General features: G+C 37.4%; 2 protein-coding genes and 1 non-coding gene across 4 annotated transcripts; 1 reads left to right on the top strand and 2 right to left on the bottom strand.

Moving 5' to 3' along the window:
• Positions 1-5,504: 5,504 nt before the first annotated feature.
• LOC111496650 lies at positions 5,505-5,644 on the bottom strand. Its single transcript, XR_002720492.1, has one exon. It is a non-coding gene; the product is annotated as a small nucleolar RNA Z247 (small nucleolar RNA).
• Positions 5,645-6,801: 1,157 nt separating this feature from the next.
• Positions 6,802-7,767, bottom strand: LOC111496462. The gene is made up of 2 exons (XM_023146910.1): positions 7,518-7,767; positions 6,802-7,401 (listed from the first exon to the last, which is right to left on the bottom strand). Exons 1-2 carry the CDS (start codon positions 7,710-7,712, stop codon positions 7,015-7,017), a joined length of 582 nt encoding a protein of 193 aa, XP_023002678.1. The 5' UTR covers positions 7,713-7,767; the 3' UTR covers positions 6,802-7,014.
• Positions 7,768-11,871: 4,104 nt separating this feature from the next.
• LOC111496458 (serine/arginine-rich splicing factor SC35-like) lies at positions 11,872-15,371 on the top strand. 2 transcript variants are annotated; one of them, XM_023146904.1, is made up of 8 exons: positions 11,872-12,073; positions 12,147-12,225; positions 12,305-12,384; positions 12,492-12,558; positions 12,663-12,737; positions 13,327-13,527; positions 14,770-14,938; positions 15,032-15,371. In XM_023146904.1, the coding sequence occupies exons 1-8, from the start codon at positions 11,998-12,000 to the stop codon at positions 15,035-15,037; spliced, it is 753 nt and encodes a 250-aa protein (XP_023002672.1). In that variant the 5' UTR covers positions 11,872-11,997; the 3' UTR covers positions 15,038-15,371. The 2 variants fall into 2 exon arrangements, with proteins under 2 accessions (XP_023002672.1, XP_023002671.1); XM_023146903.1 differs by having other exon boundaries at positions 14,770-15,371.
• The last annotated feature ends 3,328 nt before the right edge of the window (positions 15,372-18,699 follow it).

The raw sequence follows: 18,699 nt of genomic DNA, 5'->3' as shown, positions 1-18,699 counted from the left end.
TATTTTAAATTTTAAAAAACAAAGAAGACCTATTACATAAGCCCAATTAAAAAGCCCACTGAAAGTAAAAATGCAAAACCCTAAAATTGTCGGCCCAAAATATTGGATCGGCCCGAAACGTATTTAGCTTTACTTGAAAAATTTTAATTATAAAAAGCTCGGCTGAAGTGAGAGCAAAACATGTCTGTTACGTATCATGGTCGGTCTCACGATTTTAAAACATGTCTAATAGAGAGAGGTTTTCATATCTTTATAAGGAATGTTTTGTTTCATCTCTATACGATGTGGGATCTTACAATCCGTCCCTCTTGAGGGCTCAGCATCTTCACTGACACACCTCCCCGTGTTTGACTCTTATATGATTTGTAATAGTCCAAACCCTCCATTTTTTCCTGTTACGGATCGTCGTCAGTCTTAGGATTCTAAAACGTGTCTACTAGAGAGAGGTTTCATACCCTTATAACGAATGTTTCGTTCCCCTCTCCAACCGATGTCGGATCTCACATTCCACCCAGGGGCCCAACATACTCATTGACACACCGCTCAGTGTCAGGCTCTAATACCATTTATAATAACTCAAACCCACCATTAGCAGATATTGTCTGTTTTGGCCCGTTACGTATCGTCATCAGCCTCAGGGAGAGGTTTCACACCCTTATAAGGAATGTTTCATTCCCCTCTCCAACTATTGTAGGATCTCATTGGCACACCAAACAGTGTCTGGCTCTAATACCATTTATAATAACCCAAACCCACCGTTAGCAAATATTGTCTGCTTTGACTCATTACGTGTCGTCATCGGCCTCACGATTTTAAAACATGTCTACTACGGAGAGGTTTCCACACTCATGCTTCGTTTCTCTCTCCAACCAATATTGGATGTCACAATCCACCCCCTTAGGGGCCACCATTCTCATTGGCACATCGCCTAATGTCAAGCTCTAATACCATTTATAATAACTCAAACTCATCGTTAGCAGATATTGTCTGCTTTAGCCCGTTACATATCATCGTCAGTCTCACGATTTTAAAACATGTTAGCTAGAGAGAGATTTCCACACTCTTATAAGGAATGTTTCGTTTCTCAATCTCACAATCTTATCCATACCCTTACACGGGACTACGTCGTAACGAACCATGCCCTTTAAAAGGGCTTTATTAGAATTTGAATGGGAAGGTCTTAAAAGAGAAAAATAAAAATATAGGGATGTATGGTTGTTTTAAGGGTTACCCCAAAATGGAGGCGACAAGAGGATTAATTGATGGGACCTACGGCGGCCTATTTAAGGGCACTATTAGTTTGGAGTACATGGAAGAGCTTTAATACCCAATAGATTTGAGGCTCTCATTTATGATTATTTTGTGTTGTAAGGTCGCTCAAAAGTTAGATACAAATCATTATTAGCTCACATGATTTAGTTGGTTAATGGTTAGGCACTTTTCGACTCTTTAAATTAATTATTTTGTTCGTCAATTTTCTCGAAAAATTAACATACGATTGACCATTTTATCCATATTCGATGTACTTCTTCGTCATTGTGTCCAAAAATAGAATTTTTTTTGGGGTTTGTAGCTCTATCCCTAACCATCTAGTTACCCGTGCTCGTTGCTTGATAGAACTGTTAGGTTGAATGGCTCGATGACCTAACCTAGGGTCACGACCTCATGTATTTATAGATGTGTATAATGAAGATTACATTCTAAATCATAGATTTGTTAACAAACTATGAAATCATAGATTTGGTAACAAAGCTATGAAATCATAGATTTGGTAACAAACCAAATAACTATGAAATCATATATTTGGTAACAAACCAGTAAATCATAGATTTGGTAACAAACTAGTAAATCACTAGATTATCTTACTATACACAAATATGATTTACTCTACGTTTAACATCCCCCCTCAATCTGGACGATGTACTACTAAGTTCAGATTGCGCCTAAAATTGCTAAAAGAAGGAGCTGGTAATGGCTTTGTCATGATATCGGCGAGTTGATCCTTCGAAGAAATAAGTCGAACATCAAGCTGACGAGTCGATACTCGTTCACGAACGAAGTGGTAATCAACCTCAACATGCTTCGTCCGTCGATGAAAAATTGGATTGGCGGACAGGTAGGTGGCACCAATGTTGTCACACCACAGGCTAGGTGCTCGCGCTTGCGAGATCCCGAGCTCACGCAAGAGAACTTGGATCCAAATTAATTCAGCAGTGGCATCAGCAACCGCCTTATATTCGGCCTCCGTACTAGAACGAGAAACTGTTGATTGTTTCCTCGAACTCCAAGAGATAAGATTGCCACCAAAGAAGACTACATAGCCTCCAGTGCTTCGACGATCATCAGGATTCCCGGCCCAATCAGCATCTGAAAAGGCACTCAACAAATCAGTGCTGGACTTTGTAAGACACAAACCCATATCAATAGTGTCATGTAGATAACGGAGAATTCGTTTGACTGCCGTCCAATGTATAGATGTTGGGGAGGACATGAACTGACACACTCTATTGACACAGAACGATATATCAGGACGTGTCAGAGACAAATATTGGAGAGCACCAACGACACTCCGATAGCGAGTAGTATCCTCAGGCGAAAGCTTTTCACCACCATCCAATAATAACTTCTCACTAGGAAGCATAGGTGTGAGCACACCTTTGGAGGTGAGCATATTGGTTCTGGACAATAAATCTTGAATGTATTTATGTTGTGTCAGAATAAGTCCATTGGAAGTATGGCGGACCTCAATCCCAAGAAAATAACTCAAAATGCCAAGATCCTTGACAGCAAAATCATCCTGAAGCTGTGTAAGAAGTTTATCAGTAGCCGTAGAAGATGAGCTGATAATAATAATGTCATCAACATAGATGAGGATATACATCTGAATGCTCGTCTGGTTCAAAATGAAAAGAGAAACATCAGCCTTTGAAGGTGTAAAACCCAACTGTAATAATTTGGAGCTAAGGCGAGAAAACCAAGCACGCGGAGCTTGTTTAAGGCCATAAAGCGACTTATCCAGCTTGCAGAGATAACCAGGATGTTGAGAATCCACAAATCCAGGGGGCTGCTTCATATAAACATCTTCATTAAGAACGCCATGAAGAAAAGCATTTTGAATATCAATCTGCCGAATAGCCCAACCACGAGAAATAGCAAGAGATAGTAAGAGCCGAATGGTAGTGGGCTTAACAACTGGACTGAAGGTATCATCATAATCAACGCCATACTGCTGTTTAAACCCTTTAGCAACCAGGCGTGCTTTGTAGCGATCAACAGAGCCATCTGGCTTTTGCTTGAGTTTGAAAACCCATTTGCAATCAATAACGTTAAGACCAGCACGAGGAGGAACTAAGTGCCATGTCTTATTTTTTTGAAGTGCCTGAAACTCATCATTCATTGCCTGACGCCAGAGGGGATGCTCCATAGCAGTAATATGTGAAGTAGGTTCAGAGGCAGAAGACCGAACTACAAAATATGTTATTGTTCCATCTGTACGCACCTTGGGTTTCTTGATATTGTGCTTCAATCGAGTACCATACGGATGAGTAGTAGGTGCAGGATCCACATTTGAGGGGACAGGCGTATCAGCCGTTGCGAGGGGAGCAACCGATGCTACAGTAGTTGGTTGACCAGCGGCCGAGGATTCGACTGGGCATTGTGCAATATCATCTACTGGCGGAGGAGTCGAGGCCTCAATCATTGGCTGAACAACCGACGCCGATTCGCATGGCAGCGACGCGGAGGATTGCTGCGGCAATTTCGAAGTTGATGTAGACACCAAATTTTCTACATCCAAAGAGTTAGTAGGCACAGACATATGCATGTGATCATTCTCCAAATTAGTACTGCTATTACCCAAATGTGAGGCACCCAAACCAGGAGCATTATGCGTTGACTGCATGATTGAGGAAGAAATAGGTGGGACTCTCTTGAATGGAAAAACATTTTCATCAAATATGACGTCTCTAGACATATAGACACGACCAGAATCTGTGTCAAGACACTTATACCCTTTATGTAAAGAACTGTAGCCTAGAAAGACACATTCCTTTGATCGAAAAGAGAGCTTTTGTTTGTTATAAGGACGAAGATGAGGCCAACAAGCACACCCAAAAATTTTTAATAAAGAGTAATTTGGTGGGATATGAAAAAGATGCTCTAAGGGGCATTTGTTATCGATGACACGAGTAGGAAGACGATTGATGAGATATGTGGCTGTAAGAAACGCGTCATCCCAAAATTTAATAGGTACATGAGCATGAGCTAGAAGGGCTAGGCCTGTTTCAACAATATGACGGTGCTTGCGTTCAGCAGACCCATTTTGTTGATGTGTGTGAGGGCACGAAACACGATGAGCAATTCCAAGGGAACGAAAAAATGTGTTATGAATTTTCTGATATTCCCCACCCCAATCAGTTTGGACCCACTTGATTTTAGTATCTAGAAGGCGCTCAACATGAGCTTGGAATTGCAAAAATATACGAGGAGCTTCTGTACGATCATGCATCAAATAGATCCACGAAAATTTACTGAAATCATCAATGAAGCTAATATAATATTTAAAACCCCCAACAGATGGAGGTGCAGGGCCCCAAACATCCGAAAAAATAAGTTCCAAAGGTGACGAAGACCTATGGAAAGAACTAGTATATGGTAACTGATGACTTTTTGCTGACTGACACGCATTACAAATTGACAAAGATGACTCACTAGCACACGAAATATTATTGAGACGCAAAATTGATTTTACTACTTGAGATGAAGGATGTCCAAGACGTGCATGCCATTGGTCGTGAGTAGTAGATCTGCTCACCAAGGCATGCTTGAGATCATTGACATCGGATGGCTTAATAGGATAAAGACCAGATTCACACCTCCCATCTAGGAGACTTTTCCTCGACCGTCGATCCTTTATAGAAAAATGCCAAGGATGGAATTCAAAAAATACGTCATTATCACGAGAAAATTTATGAACGGAAAGAAGATGTTTGGAAATTTCAGGCACATGCAAAATATTACGCAATTCAAGAGGACGAGTAGCAGTATTAATTAGAGAATGACCAGTATGCAAAACACGCAAACCTGCTCCATTGCCGACTTGAACTTGTTCATCTCCATGATAGCGTTCACGCACAGCGAGACGATCTAGGTCACTGGTGATATGATCCGTAGCGCCTGTGTCAGTGTACCAATTTGGGTCAATCTTGTAAGAGGAAGTAGCCGCTAGTGCCTTGGGAGGAGCAGAAGAAGGTTCATCTTGATAGGACTCATCCATCCTATGCCAGCAGCGGATAGCAGTATGCCCCACTTTGCCACAGATCTGGCAGAAAGGACGAGTAGAAGGGTCACGACGATCACCAGCAGGACGAGAGGATGCATAACCTTGAGAACGACCACGACCACGATCCCTACGCCCACGATTCTTCTGCTGACCACCACGACCAGCATAATTGGCAGAAGATCCAAGATTTAACTGAAGTTCAGCCTGGTGTTGTAGTTGGCGAGCTTCATACGTCATTAAATGTGCAAACACATCATCAAGCGTGAGGGGTTCACTCTTGGTAGTCATTGAGGTGACGAAGGGATCATAGTCAGGGCCAAGACCAGCAAGAAGATACGCGATCACATCATCATCCTGCAAGACAGAGCCGGCGGCGGCCAACTCGGTGGCTAGCCCTTTGATCTTGCGAAAATAATTTGCAGCAGATTGATCTCGTTTCTTGGACGTGGCGAGCTCAATACGAATTTGAGTAGTGCGAGCACGAGTTGACGATGAAAACATCCGTTGCAGGGTATCCCACGCCTCCTTGGACGTAGTAGCAGCAACCATATCGTGAAGAATCTCCTCTGACATGGAGGAGAGAAGAACGCTAAGAACCTGTTGATCCTGATCATACCACTGATTATAGGCCGGATTAGAGACCATCTCAGCACCAGCCGCAGTTGAGGAAGGTACCAACTTGGCAGGTGCGACATTGGTGCCATCGAGGTAGCCCATAAGCTTCTTACTCCGTAGATAGGGGAGGAGCTGGGCGCGCCATATGATGAAGTTGTTTTTGGTTAGACGAATTGTGACAGCATGGTGTAGAGTGCTTGGGCCAAAAGTCTCCATTGTAGTTGAGACGGTGTTGGAGATGGTGGATGGAGAGGAGGAGGAAGATATGGTAGACATTTAAAAATAAACCTTTAGCTCTGATACCATGTTAGGTTGAATGGCTCGATGACCTAACCTAGGGTCACGACCTCATGTATTTATAGATGTGTATAATGAAGATTACATTCTAAATCATAGATTTGTTAACAAACTATGAAATCATAGATTTGGTAACAAAGCTATGAAATCATAGATTTGGTAACAAACCAAATAACTATGAAATCATATATTTGGTAACAAACCAGTAAATCATAGATTTGGTAACAAACTAGTAAATCACTAGATTATCTTACTATACACAAATATGATTTACTCTACGTTTAACAAGAACTTCGACAAGTGTGCATAGTGTAATGAAGAAAGATAAACACGTACCCATCTCGAGTTATCTGTGAATTGTTTTGCAGTGCTCTTACGATTACTAATGGCTTAACAGTGGAATATGGCATTGCACGGAGTAAGTCTAAACCCTAATAATTCGTTGATAACTATGTAAAGTACTCGAGATGATTACTGAGAGTGCAAATATTGTTCTTACATCTACGAGAAACGAGAAAGATCGAGATATATAAGAAAAATCAGGTAGGTTTTAGTCTGCCCGTTATAAATATGTAGGAAGGTAGCATGGAGCTTCGTTTTTTCACATCAAAGAGAATTGAATTGTATCGAAATATTTCGTTTTTCTTTCTCGTCTTTCACCGACAAACCAATTTGAAGGAACGTTTTTGACGTTTTTATAACAAATAAAAACATGAATTTGTATATTTACATATTACAAACCTCCCCATATAATTTTTTTAAAAAAAGTTGATGACAATAACACAAATTAAAGAAGGAAAGTTTTAATTATAATTACCACTTTACCAAGAAAGGTAGCACCGGCGTTTTAACATCGCCGGCGAGGTCTGCTCCGGCGAGTTTATGAATTTGCAGTTAGGACACTCCGGCGAAGATTTACACATCATCACTAACAAGTGACACCTCATGCAAACGGCGGCCACCATCTCCGTTTGCTGCTTGTAATTTTCCGACGAGCCGAACATTCCACCTATGGCTCGCCGCCCTCCTTGTGTTGTTTGATTGTTGTTCTTGTCGAGCGATTCGCATGTCAAGTTGAGCTCGAGGTCCAAACTCATGTCCTCGTTGCTTTCATCTCCCTCGACGTCATCGTCTATATCAAGCTTGTCCCTTGGATCCTTCGACGTTCTCTTCTGAGTCGTCGTGTTATAGAAATGTATCTTCCCTGACTAAAAAAGAATTAGTACCAATAACCAATTAGGCTCAAAAGCTTAAACTAATAGATTATGATAAATTTACATTAAGATAAACGATGTTGAAAAGAAAATTGTATATATAGCAACACCTGAATGTCAAGACATCGTTGCCAATCGAAAGGTAACGGAGTTTCGAGGTGAAGCTCGATATCGAATATGGAATTGATCTGTGGCGGTTGCAACGGTTGTTCCCACTTCCTCTTCTTTGCTAAATTCTCGGAAGGGTCTCGAACTTCTGATCTCTTGTCATTTAGAGAAGAAGGGTGGGATTGAAAGGGAACCATGGCTCTAAATGGGCTATGTTGTTTTTTCTTGTGTTTGGGACATGGTTGGTTATATAGGAGAACGAGTTCGAGGGTAGAATCCTACCGATGAGAATCTTAAATGGAAACTTCCCAACTTACTAAGTAATTAAGGTAGCTCTGTAATCTTGATCAAGGGTTATGCCTTAACGAGTTGAGCTATGTTTAGATTGGTAATGACTCAACATGTATTGTCTGAGAGTATATGTTTTAACCAGTTGATATGTTTAGATTGGTAATGACTCCATGTATTGTTTGAGGGTATATGTTTTAATCAGTTGAGCTATGTTTAGATTGGTAATGACTCGACATGTATTGTTTGAGGGTATATGTTTTAATCAGTTGAGCTATGTTTAGATTGGTAATGACTCGACATGTATTGTTTGAGGGGGTATATGTTTTAACCAGTTGAGCTATGTTTAGATTGGTAATGACTCGACATGTATTGTTTGAGGGTATATGTTTTAACCAGTTGAGCTATGTTTAGATTGGTAATGACTCGACATGTATTGTTTGAGGGTATATGTTTTAACCAGTTGAGCTATGTTTAGATTGGTAATGACTCGACATGTATTGTTTGAGGGTATATGTTTTAACCAGTTGAGCTATGTTTAGATTGGTAATGACTCGACATGTATTGTTTGAGGGTATATGTTTTAACCAGCTATGTTTAGACTGGTAATGACTTGACCTACACGGGTTGAAAATCGAGCACGACGGAGGCGATCGAGGGTTAATAAAGTCGAGGACGGGTTGAGCTAAAGATTGGTTATAGAGGGCTAATATGAAAACCACCTGATTTGGACACCTAAAATGAAGGGAAAGATGAAGTTAATTATGAGAGGGAGATGGCTGAGGAGGTTGAAGAAGCAATAAATGAGGGGAGATTGAATGCATTTTGAAGGCTCCGAATAGGTTTGGTTTGAAATTATTTTCATCACTCTCAACACCCACTTTACTAACTTCACCACAACTTTCTAAATATCTCTTCTCGGGTCGGAAACTTCATCGGTTCGTAACGAGCTTAGCTTAATGGTAATTGACATATATCATCAATTAAGAGGTCATTCGAATCTTCTTTTGAATAAGAGAACCTACTCGATCATCTAGGAAGTAACTATCGATATCAATAACGTGCATCTTTTTTTTCGATGACTCGTGTGAGATCCCGGTTAGAGCGTTTTAAAATCGTGAGGTTGATGACGATATGTAACGAACCAGCTAGCAGGCTTGAGCTGTTACAGCTCCATCATAGGAATTTTATGTTGGGTGACCTCATAGAAATTAACCGACAAGTAGGTAATGTGGTAATGCGAGACAATGAAGTGCCGAATTCGAATTTCAAATCTTTATTTTGTGACAACCGGACCCAATAGACGATCGTATTATGGTTAAGAAGTTTGAAGAGTAGGTTAATAAAGACAAATAAACGTAATTTTTGTATTTCAAACGTGTATTATTATTAAGCCATTTATTATATATATTAAAATGGATATTAATTTAACAACTATTTAACGTGTGAAGCTCTACGAGGACCCATCTCGAACTGGGAGAGGAATCCCGGAATCCCCGTAACCCATTTAAATGGAGAATAGGGGACGAAATGAACATAAAAAAAAAAAAAAAAATCATTAAATGGAGTCGGAGACGAGGATTATATTCTCTATTCTTACCAAATCCCGACCCCGCCAGCTCTGATCCCATCTAATCGGATTTAAGCTTCTAATCTTTCGATCGATAATACATATTTAATGTCGGGTTAGGTTCGGTTGCGTTGTAAATAAATTGATAGGTGGGAGAGAGAGAAATGAATGTGAAGGAAGTTTACCAGCCTTCATTAATTGGCCTTGAATTCACTTAAATGCAGAATTCAAGGATTGACATTGAAATTATGAAACACTTGCCTTCGTCACCCTCACCACACCACCGGCTTTCTTCATGTTAAATGCTCTCGACCCACCTGAACATACCTCAACTAACTAATCCACCATAACTTCGACTCGAACACACCATAACTTCGATTAAAATGTTCGAGGTTTGAAACCCAACCACCAAAAAGTTCGGTCGAACCAAACGATCACGATACCCACATGATAGCAACGACCAAATTTTGAACCTCTATACTGGTATGATACTATTGTTCTAGATCTAGACAGCACGCAAGAATTATGAGGTCTTTTAGGAAAGCTCAAAGCAAAATCACGAGAACTTATGCTTAAAGTGGACAGTATCATACAATGGTAGAGAATCGTGATTCGTAACAGAATACGCGTTATTACTCGGTGTACAGATCGAGGGTGCTCGGGTTTCTAATTAGGGTTAGTATGTTTGGGTAGAGATATGAGATTAAATGGCTTTGGTGATATAAGGGGTAATAAATTGTCAGCTGAGCTTATAAATTTAGGGGAGTTGGAGAACAGAGGGTAGGTTCCATAGTTAGTATATTTGGCAGGAGCACCAGAATATTCAATATTTATTTGCATGCAAAAATAATAAAAAATAAAAAATATATATATATTATCAATTAATTAATATTTTTATTAAAATGCTTCCATTTACGATGAAGATATTTCGAGTAATTAATAAATTAGATTTATTATAATTTTCTTCAAATAAGTTTTTAAAATATGGAATCAAAGCCACGTGGAAAATAGCAGCCCGTGTGAAGAAGATGTGAAATATCATAAATGCCCTTGTATGCGAGGACGATATATGGGTAAAAAGGACATTTAATGACACGTAGGAAAAGAAAACGACTAAAGCTACCTAGCGAGTGCTAAATATATTAATTATTTTATTTTATTTTGGAAATAATAAAATACATTAATTATTTGATAAAGGATACACGCATCCATGCTTGTATATATCCATTTGCATATAATTGTGCGTAACAATAAAATGAAAAGTTTGTTCTAAGTATTTATGTGGTGGGACCATCCTTAATATAATTATATTGCTTTAAATTATATTTTTAACCTTAAATTTTTTAAGGTTATTTTTATATTTCACAATATAAAAATATTAAAAAATACGTGTATTATGAGATGATTTCTATACTTATATAGTGGTAGTTTAGAATTGAAGTTTGGTCGAGACTTTTTTGTGTGTTCTCTGTTAAAGAGAAAAAGTAGTGATTGAGTAATGTACATGTCGGGTCTCGCATTAGACCTAGATGTAGTCAATCTTTATTGCTCAAGTTGACCTCTCGACCCTATGACTAACCAACCCTTTATGGTTTAGTGGGTAGACCTCGTGGCATGGCTGACCCTATGGGGTCAGCCTTAAGATCTAGTCAATTTCTTTTAGCCTAATTGGCTCACCTGCCTAAATGATTAGGAGTTGATTTTAAAGTAGAGTAGAGCTTTCTCTTGGGTTGGGTTGGATTGGGTCTTACGGGCAATAATTTTACCTTCGTTCTCTTTCTTGGCCTCTTTAGAGTCGTGTTTATTGAACCTTAGTAGGCTCGATAGGCTTGGGCTTGGTCGGTAATTTCACCCCAAAATAATAATTAATTTAAAAAAAATGCTTGTTTAAAATGGGCCGAGCTGACGTAAGCCCATGTTGACCCAACCCCTTAAAGTGACTAGTTGGGCCCAACCCAAATTCACTACAATGTCTAGCCCAACCTCACTTCACTTATTTAAATATATATAATTTATTTATTTATTTAATTTGGTAAACAATTATTCTTTTTGAGAGTTTTCGGCTCTTATAATAGGTCTATCGAGTTAAACTCACTTTATTAAATAAATTTATTTAAATTTTTAGCTAAATTTCAAAATTATTTGGTGATTTAATTTTTTTTAAAATGGGCGAAATTAGATAATAACTAATATTGATAATTATTTTATTTTTACAAATTAAGATTATAAATACTATTTTGACTATAATATTATTGTTTTAATGTTTGGTAAAGTGTTTTAAAAAATAAGGCCAAATTTTAAAATCAAGAAATGGTAATTTTTAGAAGTATGATTCTATTTTTGAAAATTGACTTAAAATGAAAATGTATTTTTATATATAAAAGTTAGTTAATTAAAAATAAATAAATAAATAAAAAGGAAAATTGGTCTATCTAAAATTTTAGCGCATCTTGTTTTAAAATGAGAGGGCCATTTTTTATATTTTAGCTAAATTTAGGGACCTTGGAAGAAATACACAAAATTGTTGAAATTTCTTCCACCAGAGACCTAGTTGAGCCCTGAATCCGCCGCTGACGCTGGTCGCCACTCTCTCCATAGCTGAAATCGATCAGTTGCAGAGAGGAATGTCGCACTTCGGAAGATCGGGTCCCCCCGATATCAGAGATACTTACTCCCTTCTCGTCCTCAACATCACATTTCGTATCTCCGATCCCTAATTTTCTCTTATCCTCATTCTTTATCTTCAATCTCTTACCATTTCTTTGTTTTTCAGGAACCACTGCCGACGATCTTTACCCGCTTTTCGACAAGTATGGAAAAGTCGTCGACGTCTTCATTCCCAGAGACCGCAGGTTTCTTTATCTCTTTTGCGTTTAGTCTTTTCTTTTGATGAATTTGAGTGCGTAATTGGTTGATTTTGATTTCTGTTAGAACTGGGGATTCCCGGGGATTTGCGTTTGTTCGATACAAGTATGCGGACGAAGCACAGAAGGCAATTGACAAGCTTGACGGTTAGCTTCAGTTCGACCAAAAAATCACGTTAAGCTTGAGCTTTTGGAGTTTAAATTTGATGCTGTTTATATTCGAAACCAATATGGGTTTCTACTCTGTTCTCTAGGGCGAATGTTGGATGGTAGAGAAATTATGGTTCAATTCGCTAAGTACGGTCCCAATGCTGAGAAAATGTGAGTTTACTATAAATATTTTAAACGCTTTTGGATGTAATTTGTTACACTCCACAGCTGCACAAGAAAGTGTTTCTTGATTCTTGGATTTTGGTTTGTATCAGTCGCAAGGGAAAGGTGATGGAGTCATCTTCATCGAAGACAAGGGGCAGGTCAAGGAGCCGCAGTCCACGTCCAAGGTGAGAGTTCTAGTCTAAATGCATCTGAACTTGGAGTTCGAATCAGAGCTCTGGTGAAGAAATTTATATTTTCTCGAGGTAATTATCCTCGCTTACTTGCGATTCAAACGAAAAATTTCAATGTACCTTCCGCATAGTCATGTAGAGTGAAGGAGGTAATAATTTTTATCTGGTTGTGAATGCAATTTCTTTAGTAGAATTGGTGTGTATGGTACACCTAGAATTATCTATGTGTGTTGATCTAGTTAATGGTAAAGTTTAACACAATGATTGAGGACACAATTTCTTGACTTCACAAAAAGTGTGGATGATTAAAACAGTCTTATGCTTGAAGAAGTATATTGAAAATCATGAATTCGTACACTTTGTTCTTTTTCTGGGGGTCACCAATCGTTATATGAAACTACCTTAAATCTGTTACTAACTTGTATTTGGTTAACTGGTTATGACGAAATTTTATGGACAAGGGACAAATGGTTATAAGGCTCGTCTTAAATTGAGTTTCTTATCATTACAGGCAGTTGATTGTTATCTCATTATTTCCAGCTGGTTACTCTACTTTCTCTTATGGATTGCAAAAATATTTCAGGCACCGTGATGACTACAGGGATAGGGATTACAGGAGGAGAAGCCGCAGTAGAAGCCGGGAGAGATATGATCGTGATAGACCCCACAGAAGTGAGAGAGAACACCATAGAAGTAGGAGTCGTAGTGCTAGTCCTGACCGTAATAAAGATCGAAGGAGAGAAAGAGATGATGAAAGGCATAGTGCAAGCCGCTCCGAAAGAAGGTATATGAATATTTTCTTTCTTTTATTACTTTTAAGGGATATCGTATTTAGGTGTTCCAAGGTTGGCCTAGGTTCTAGTTAGTTAACATCCTTTTATGGTTTGCAACACTTACTCTAGTAGTTGTGAAATAGGAGTATTTGAAGTCTTGTTATTTACTTACATTTGGAGGGGATGGGTGGAACCATAGAGGTGCTCATTTTATTCTACCAGGTTCGGCAAAGAGAGAGGGGTATGTTGGCCAAACGGTACATATTTTTTAGAACATGGCTTATGAAAATCACCGTGCGTTTGAAATATTCTCCATAAGTCCATAATTCTAATAAGAGAACGAAAAATAGACCTCTTTGGAGAACACACTCAAGAGAAACAAGCAAAAGCACAGTTATTCAGCCATCTTATCCTGAACTTTCGTTTGAAAGATGGAAAAAACTGTGAAAATAGCTTTTGAAACTCTTCTTAACACATGCACAATCAATACACCAACAGTGATCTAGTAATACGATGGAAAAAAAATCCGAAGATGGATCCATAAGGGAAAAAAAAAACTCTTCTTAGACTCAAAAAACTTAGATGTAGCAATTTTTAGGTAATAAAAGGTTCAAATATGAATGAGACTATCTGAAATTTCCACATATTGTAACTCTTTCCTTGCTAAGAACATGCTTCTATTTCACTTGTGTTGGTTAGACGAAAAGAAGTAAAATAATCCAGAGAAAATTGAGAAATCGACTAACATGTATTGTTGAATCAAAAGAGTTACAACATAGGGTTCACTATGTGTCAAACCAAAGATACCTAGCCATTTATGGTTGTGAAGAACAAGAACAAAACACAACTGAGAAAACATAGAGAAAAATTGGCGACTAGATTAAAACTGCCGTAGATATCCACTCTTACTGAATAACACCATTAAGTAGGGGTGGATATTGATCGTGCATGCATTGATAGTGATTTTGTGTGTTATTGCTATGAATTTTAGCGTTGTTAGAGCTTTAATATTTTATGATTTCATTATTTTACAAGTATTTTTCCATTGGAATGTCTTGCACTCCGAAATCGTTAGTCTAGCATTATTAGGAGTTTTATTTCAAGTTTCTTGAGCATATCCAAACGCACTTTTCATTTAATTTTCTAGACATCTCACATCGCCAAAACCATGCAAGGTTCTCATCCTTCATTCACTGCAATTCTTATAATTCTTTTTGGCCTGCACTCTAATTGGAAATGACTTTATACTGAAGCATGTCGCCCACCCGACATTCCCCTGATACTCGGAGAAGCATTTCTCCACGTAGGACACCATCGAGGGGTAGAAGTGATGATGAACATTCACCTCAGAGAGAGAACGGCTCACTAGATGATAAGCCAGTCGATTCTCGTAGTCCATCTCCTGCTAAATCCGATGCCGATGTAAGCTAGCTAATCTGCCATTCTTATTGCCAATGATTCTTTTAAAAAAAAAGTGCTGGTCTGTCTAGTGATATCTGTAATTTGTGCCTGCAGGAGTGATCTATAAGTGCCATAGGGATAATATATGAAAGCAAGGCATTGGATTTTAGAAATTCTTTATGTATTTTATGAACAATCATGGCATCCCAGGGGGATATTTTGCACGAGTGTATCTGCCTTTAGACTCCCAAGGACTGTTGGATGCCTAGATAGACGTGTAGGATCTTGTTCTTAATTAGTTTGAGTTATTTTTCCCTTTTTTCCCTTTAGATTTCATTTTAGTATCTGTACTATTTACATGCGAAATATGAGTCTTCCCAGTGTTTGGTTTTGACCTCCTTAGATGTATAATGAATTGATTCTTCTGCCTTGTATCTTGTCTTTTTGGAACCTATTCACCACATTTTGTAGCTAATATACTTTCTAACATGGTTGGGTTTATTGATTTAGATGCTCTGTGGATGAATTTGGTCATTGAGTGTGGTTTACAGAAATGTTTACTGTGATGAGCAGGTACAAAGAAAAAGGCCTTTGATATATCTTTTTGTTCCTAGTAATCTTTTACTTTAAAAGGTTTTAAGCTAGTCTTAGTTTCTAAGAGGTCAATAAGTGGTCAAAAGCTCAAACCTTCTCAAAAATGTTTCGTTCTCCTTCCCAACCGATGTGTGATCTTACAATTCACTTCCTTTTGGGGTCCAACGTCCTCGCTGACACTTGTTCCTTTCTCCAATTGATGTGAGATTCCTCAATCCACCTCCCTTCGGGTGGTAGACTGTCTTTGTCCACCCTCTTCCGAACTTGTGTTTGACTCTGATACCTTAACAACCCAAACCCACCGCTATTCGGTATTGTTCTCATTAGGTTTTCACAATTTATAAAAAATATTTCGTTCTTCTCTCCAATTGATGTGAAATCTCACATGAAAAGATAACATTTGGCATGAGAGAGATACGAACGCCCTTTTGAGACAAAAGACACCTAATGGTCGAAGAGTATTAATGCCTCGATTTTAGCTGGTTCCTATGTACTTTTTATGTATCCTATGTACTTGTTATATATCAAATATTCCGGCTAAAACATTGTGCCATTCTAATGAGCTGAGATTTGCCCACTCAACAAGGTAGCTGCGCCAAGCTAACTTAGGTAAGTACCATCTAGCTTAGCTTCTCAGCTCAGACATTAGCTTGTTCTCAAACCCATTAGACTTGCTAAGATAAGAGACTCCTAGATAGAGACAGGTAATTCTAATGAGAATCGTCGAGTTTGAGAGGCTTAATTGCTCGTAGAACAATAATTAGTTGACTATTGATCTCACCTACAGTGTCGGTGCCTTGAGCTTGTCGCTAATCAAATCACAATCAACTCACCATGATTAAACGTAGGAAAAGTACATCTACTAGCATTATATTACATATGGTCTCATTTCTGATGCGACAGCTTAAATTTCTAATTATGATCATTGCATTTTTTCTTCCTGACTCAAGACTTAGGTCTGTCGCAAACATCATAGGGTATTTGACTAACCACTCCACGATGTTCATCTTTTCCCTTTTACGTCTTTTTCAAGGACGCTCGGTTTCTCTAGGATTATTCATTACCCACCTAATTTAACACGTAACAAGTGGACCTAGTAGCTTTCCACTCAAAGTGGAGCTCTACCAATCTTCAGGTCAATAAACTCTGATGCAATGTATTATAATAAAGGGAAATCAGTGCGGTAATCATTTTCTTTGTCGAACAGCCTATAAAAACAAGAAGATTTAGTCTTTCGAGCTATTCTCACTCAGATCAACAGAAGATATGATATCAATAATTACACACCGATATTAAAAGGTGATAGTCTCTTCTATCCTTTTAACCCGAGTTTTCATAGCATAAGAATTATTATTGATCTTTTAACTATTTGTTATTATTATTTGTTGGGAATGAAAGTGTGTTTTGTTTTTTTATGTATTAACTTTAGAGATTAAAAATAGGAGTTAATTTCGGTCACATTATTATATTGAATTTAGTAATTAAACTTAATTTTCGGAAATTGCTTAAAAATCGGTAAAAATAAAATTACTCGTTTACTAAACAAGCGAATTAGCAAAACGACAGCTACTTTTATCCGTTTAATTAGGCGGATTTTAATATTTAAACACAAATAAATTAAATAAAAGGCGGATTTTAAGTAGTGGATGTTCAAAACGTCGCCGTCAAAGCCCCTGCCGACATTGCTCCTATTGGTCCGCATCCCATTAACAAGTAACTAATTTTTATTTTTCTTTCCTTATTCTTTGGATTCCATTGTTAGTTAATATTCAAATTATTTATAACGTTATTTATTTCTTAATTATTTACAACTAATATTTTCTTATATTGTCCTATTACCGTTTGCAGGTGTTAAGGTCTACGTACCTGCGTGTGGTTGGACACTGATCATTTCAAAGGGACACGAGCATGTTTGATGTTTTAAAACATGTGTCGAGAATTCGAATGATGTGTAGGATTTAATGAATGTCGATTATTCCATATTTCCTGAATGTCGCCCTGTCTAACAGTGAGATCTCACATTGGTGGAAACTTCTCCCTAGTAAATGCGTTTTGAAATTTTGAGTCTGACGACGTTACATAACGAGCCAAAACGAACAATGTCTGCTAGAAGTGGGTTTGGATTGTTTACAAATTGTATCAGAGCTAGATATCGAGCGGTGTGCCAACGAGGACGTTGGGCCCCCCAAAAGGGTTGGATTGTGAGATCTCACGTTAGTTGGAAAGAGGAACAAAACACTTCTTATAAGTATAGACGTATTTTAAAACTATGCTAACAATGACATACAACCTGTCGTTTTATAATTAATTTTAAATTTATTAACGACCAATTGTAAATCAAATTCAAATTTTGGAAACCAACGTGTCATTTTAAAAAATATATATATATAAAGGGCCAAAAACGTTAATTTTTAAAAATGGAGGGACTAGATAGAAAAATGAAAATTATTTTACATCACATCACATCACATGGTTGTTTCTTGCAATACAATTATGAAGCCCAACGTGAACGAGATGGGCTCTAAATATTTTGTGAGCAAATGAAATTACAAAATGGCCCTTATTTACAACCCTTCCAACGGTCATTTCCAATGGCCAATTGGGACATATCCTTAATATCATTCCCTTATAGAATAGAAGCTTCTCTAGCAACATTAAAAATTTTAAAAATTATTCAAATAATATCACTCCCTTTTTTATTTTTTAATAAATTATTCTATTTTAAGAACTTTAAATAAATGAACTTAATTTATAATTTTTTAGTTCTTAACTTTATCATTAATTACTTTCGACAACAATATTTTTACCTTATTTAATTTTAATTTAGATGTTATTCATTAATAAATATATTATAAATAAAGCTTAATTTTAAATAAATGAAGGTAATAAAATCATATACATTTTTTAATCGTAATAATTAGTACAATAAAGGAATTAATTAATTAATTATTATGTTTTAAAAATTAAAAAAAAAATAATGATAAAAGGGAAATGAGTGCACGTGAAAGTTTACCTCACATGCCATCTTGTTTCCAATTTTGCCCTCCTCCTTATAATTCTTTCCAATTTTGTTATTTTATATTTTATTATTTATTTTCCCCATTTTCCATTTTAAATTTGTAATTTAATTTAATTTAATTTAATATTTTATGAATCTTTGATTCTCCCCTAAAGTCACAGCTTTAGTT

The sequence above is a fragment of the Cucurbita maxima genome, unplaced genomic scaffold, assembly GCF_002738345.1.
Source record: "Cucurbita maxima cultivar Rimu unplaced genomic scaffold, Cmax_1.0 Cma_Scf00022, whole genome shotgun sequence".
Lineage (NCBI taxonomy): Eukaryota > Viridiplantae > Streptophyta > Magnoliopsida > Cucurbitales > Cucurbitaceae > Cucurbita > Cucurbita maxima.
This window is presented reverse-complemented; position numbering and strand designations above follow the sequence as displayed.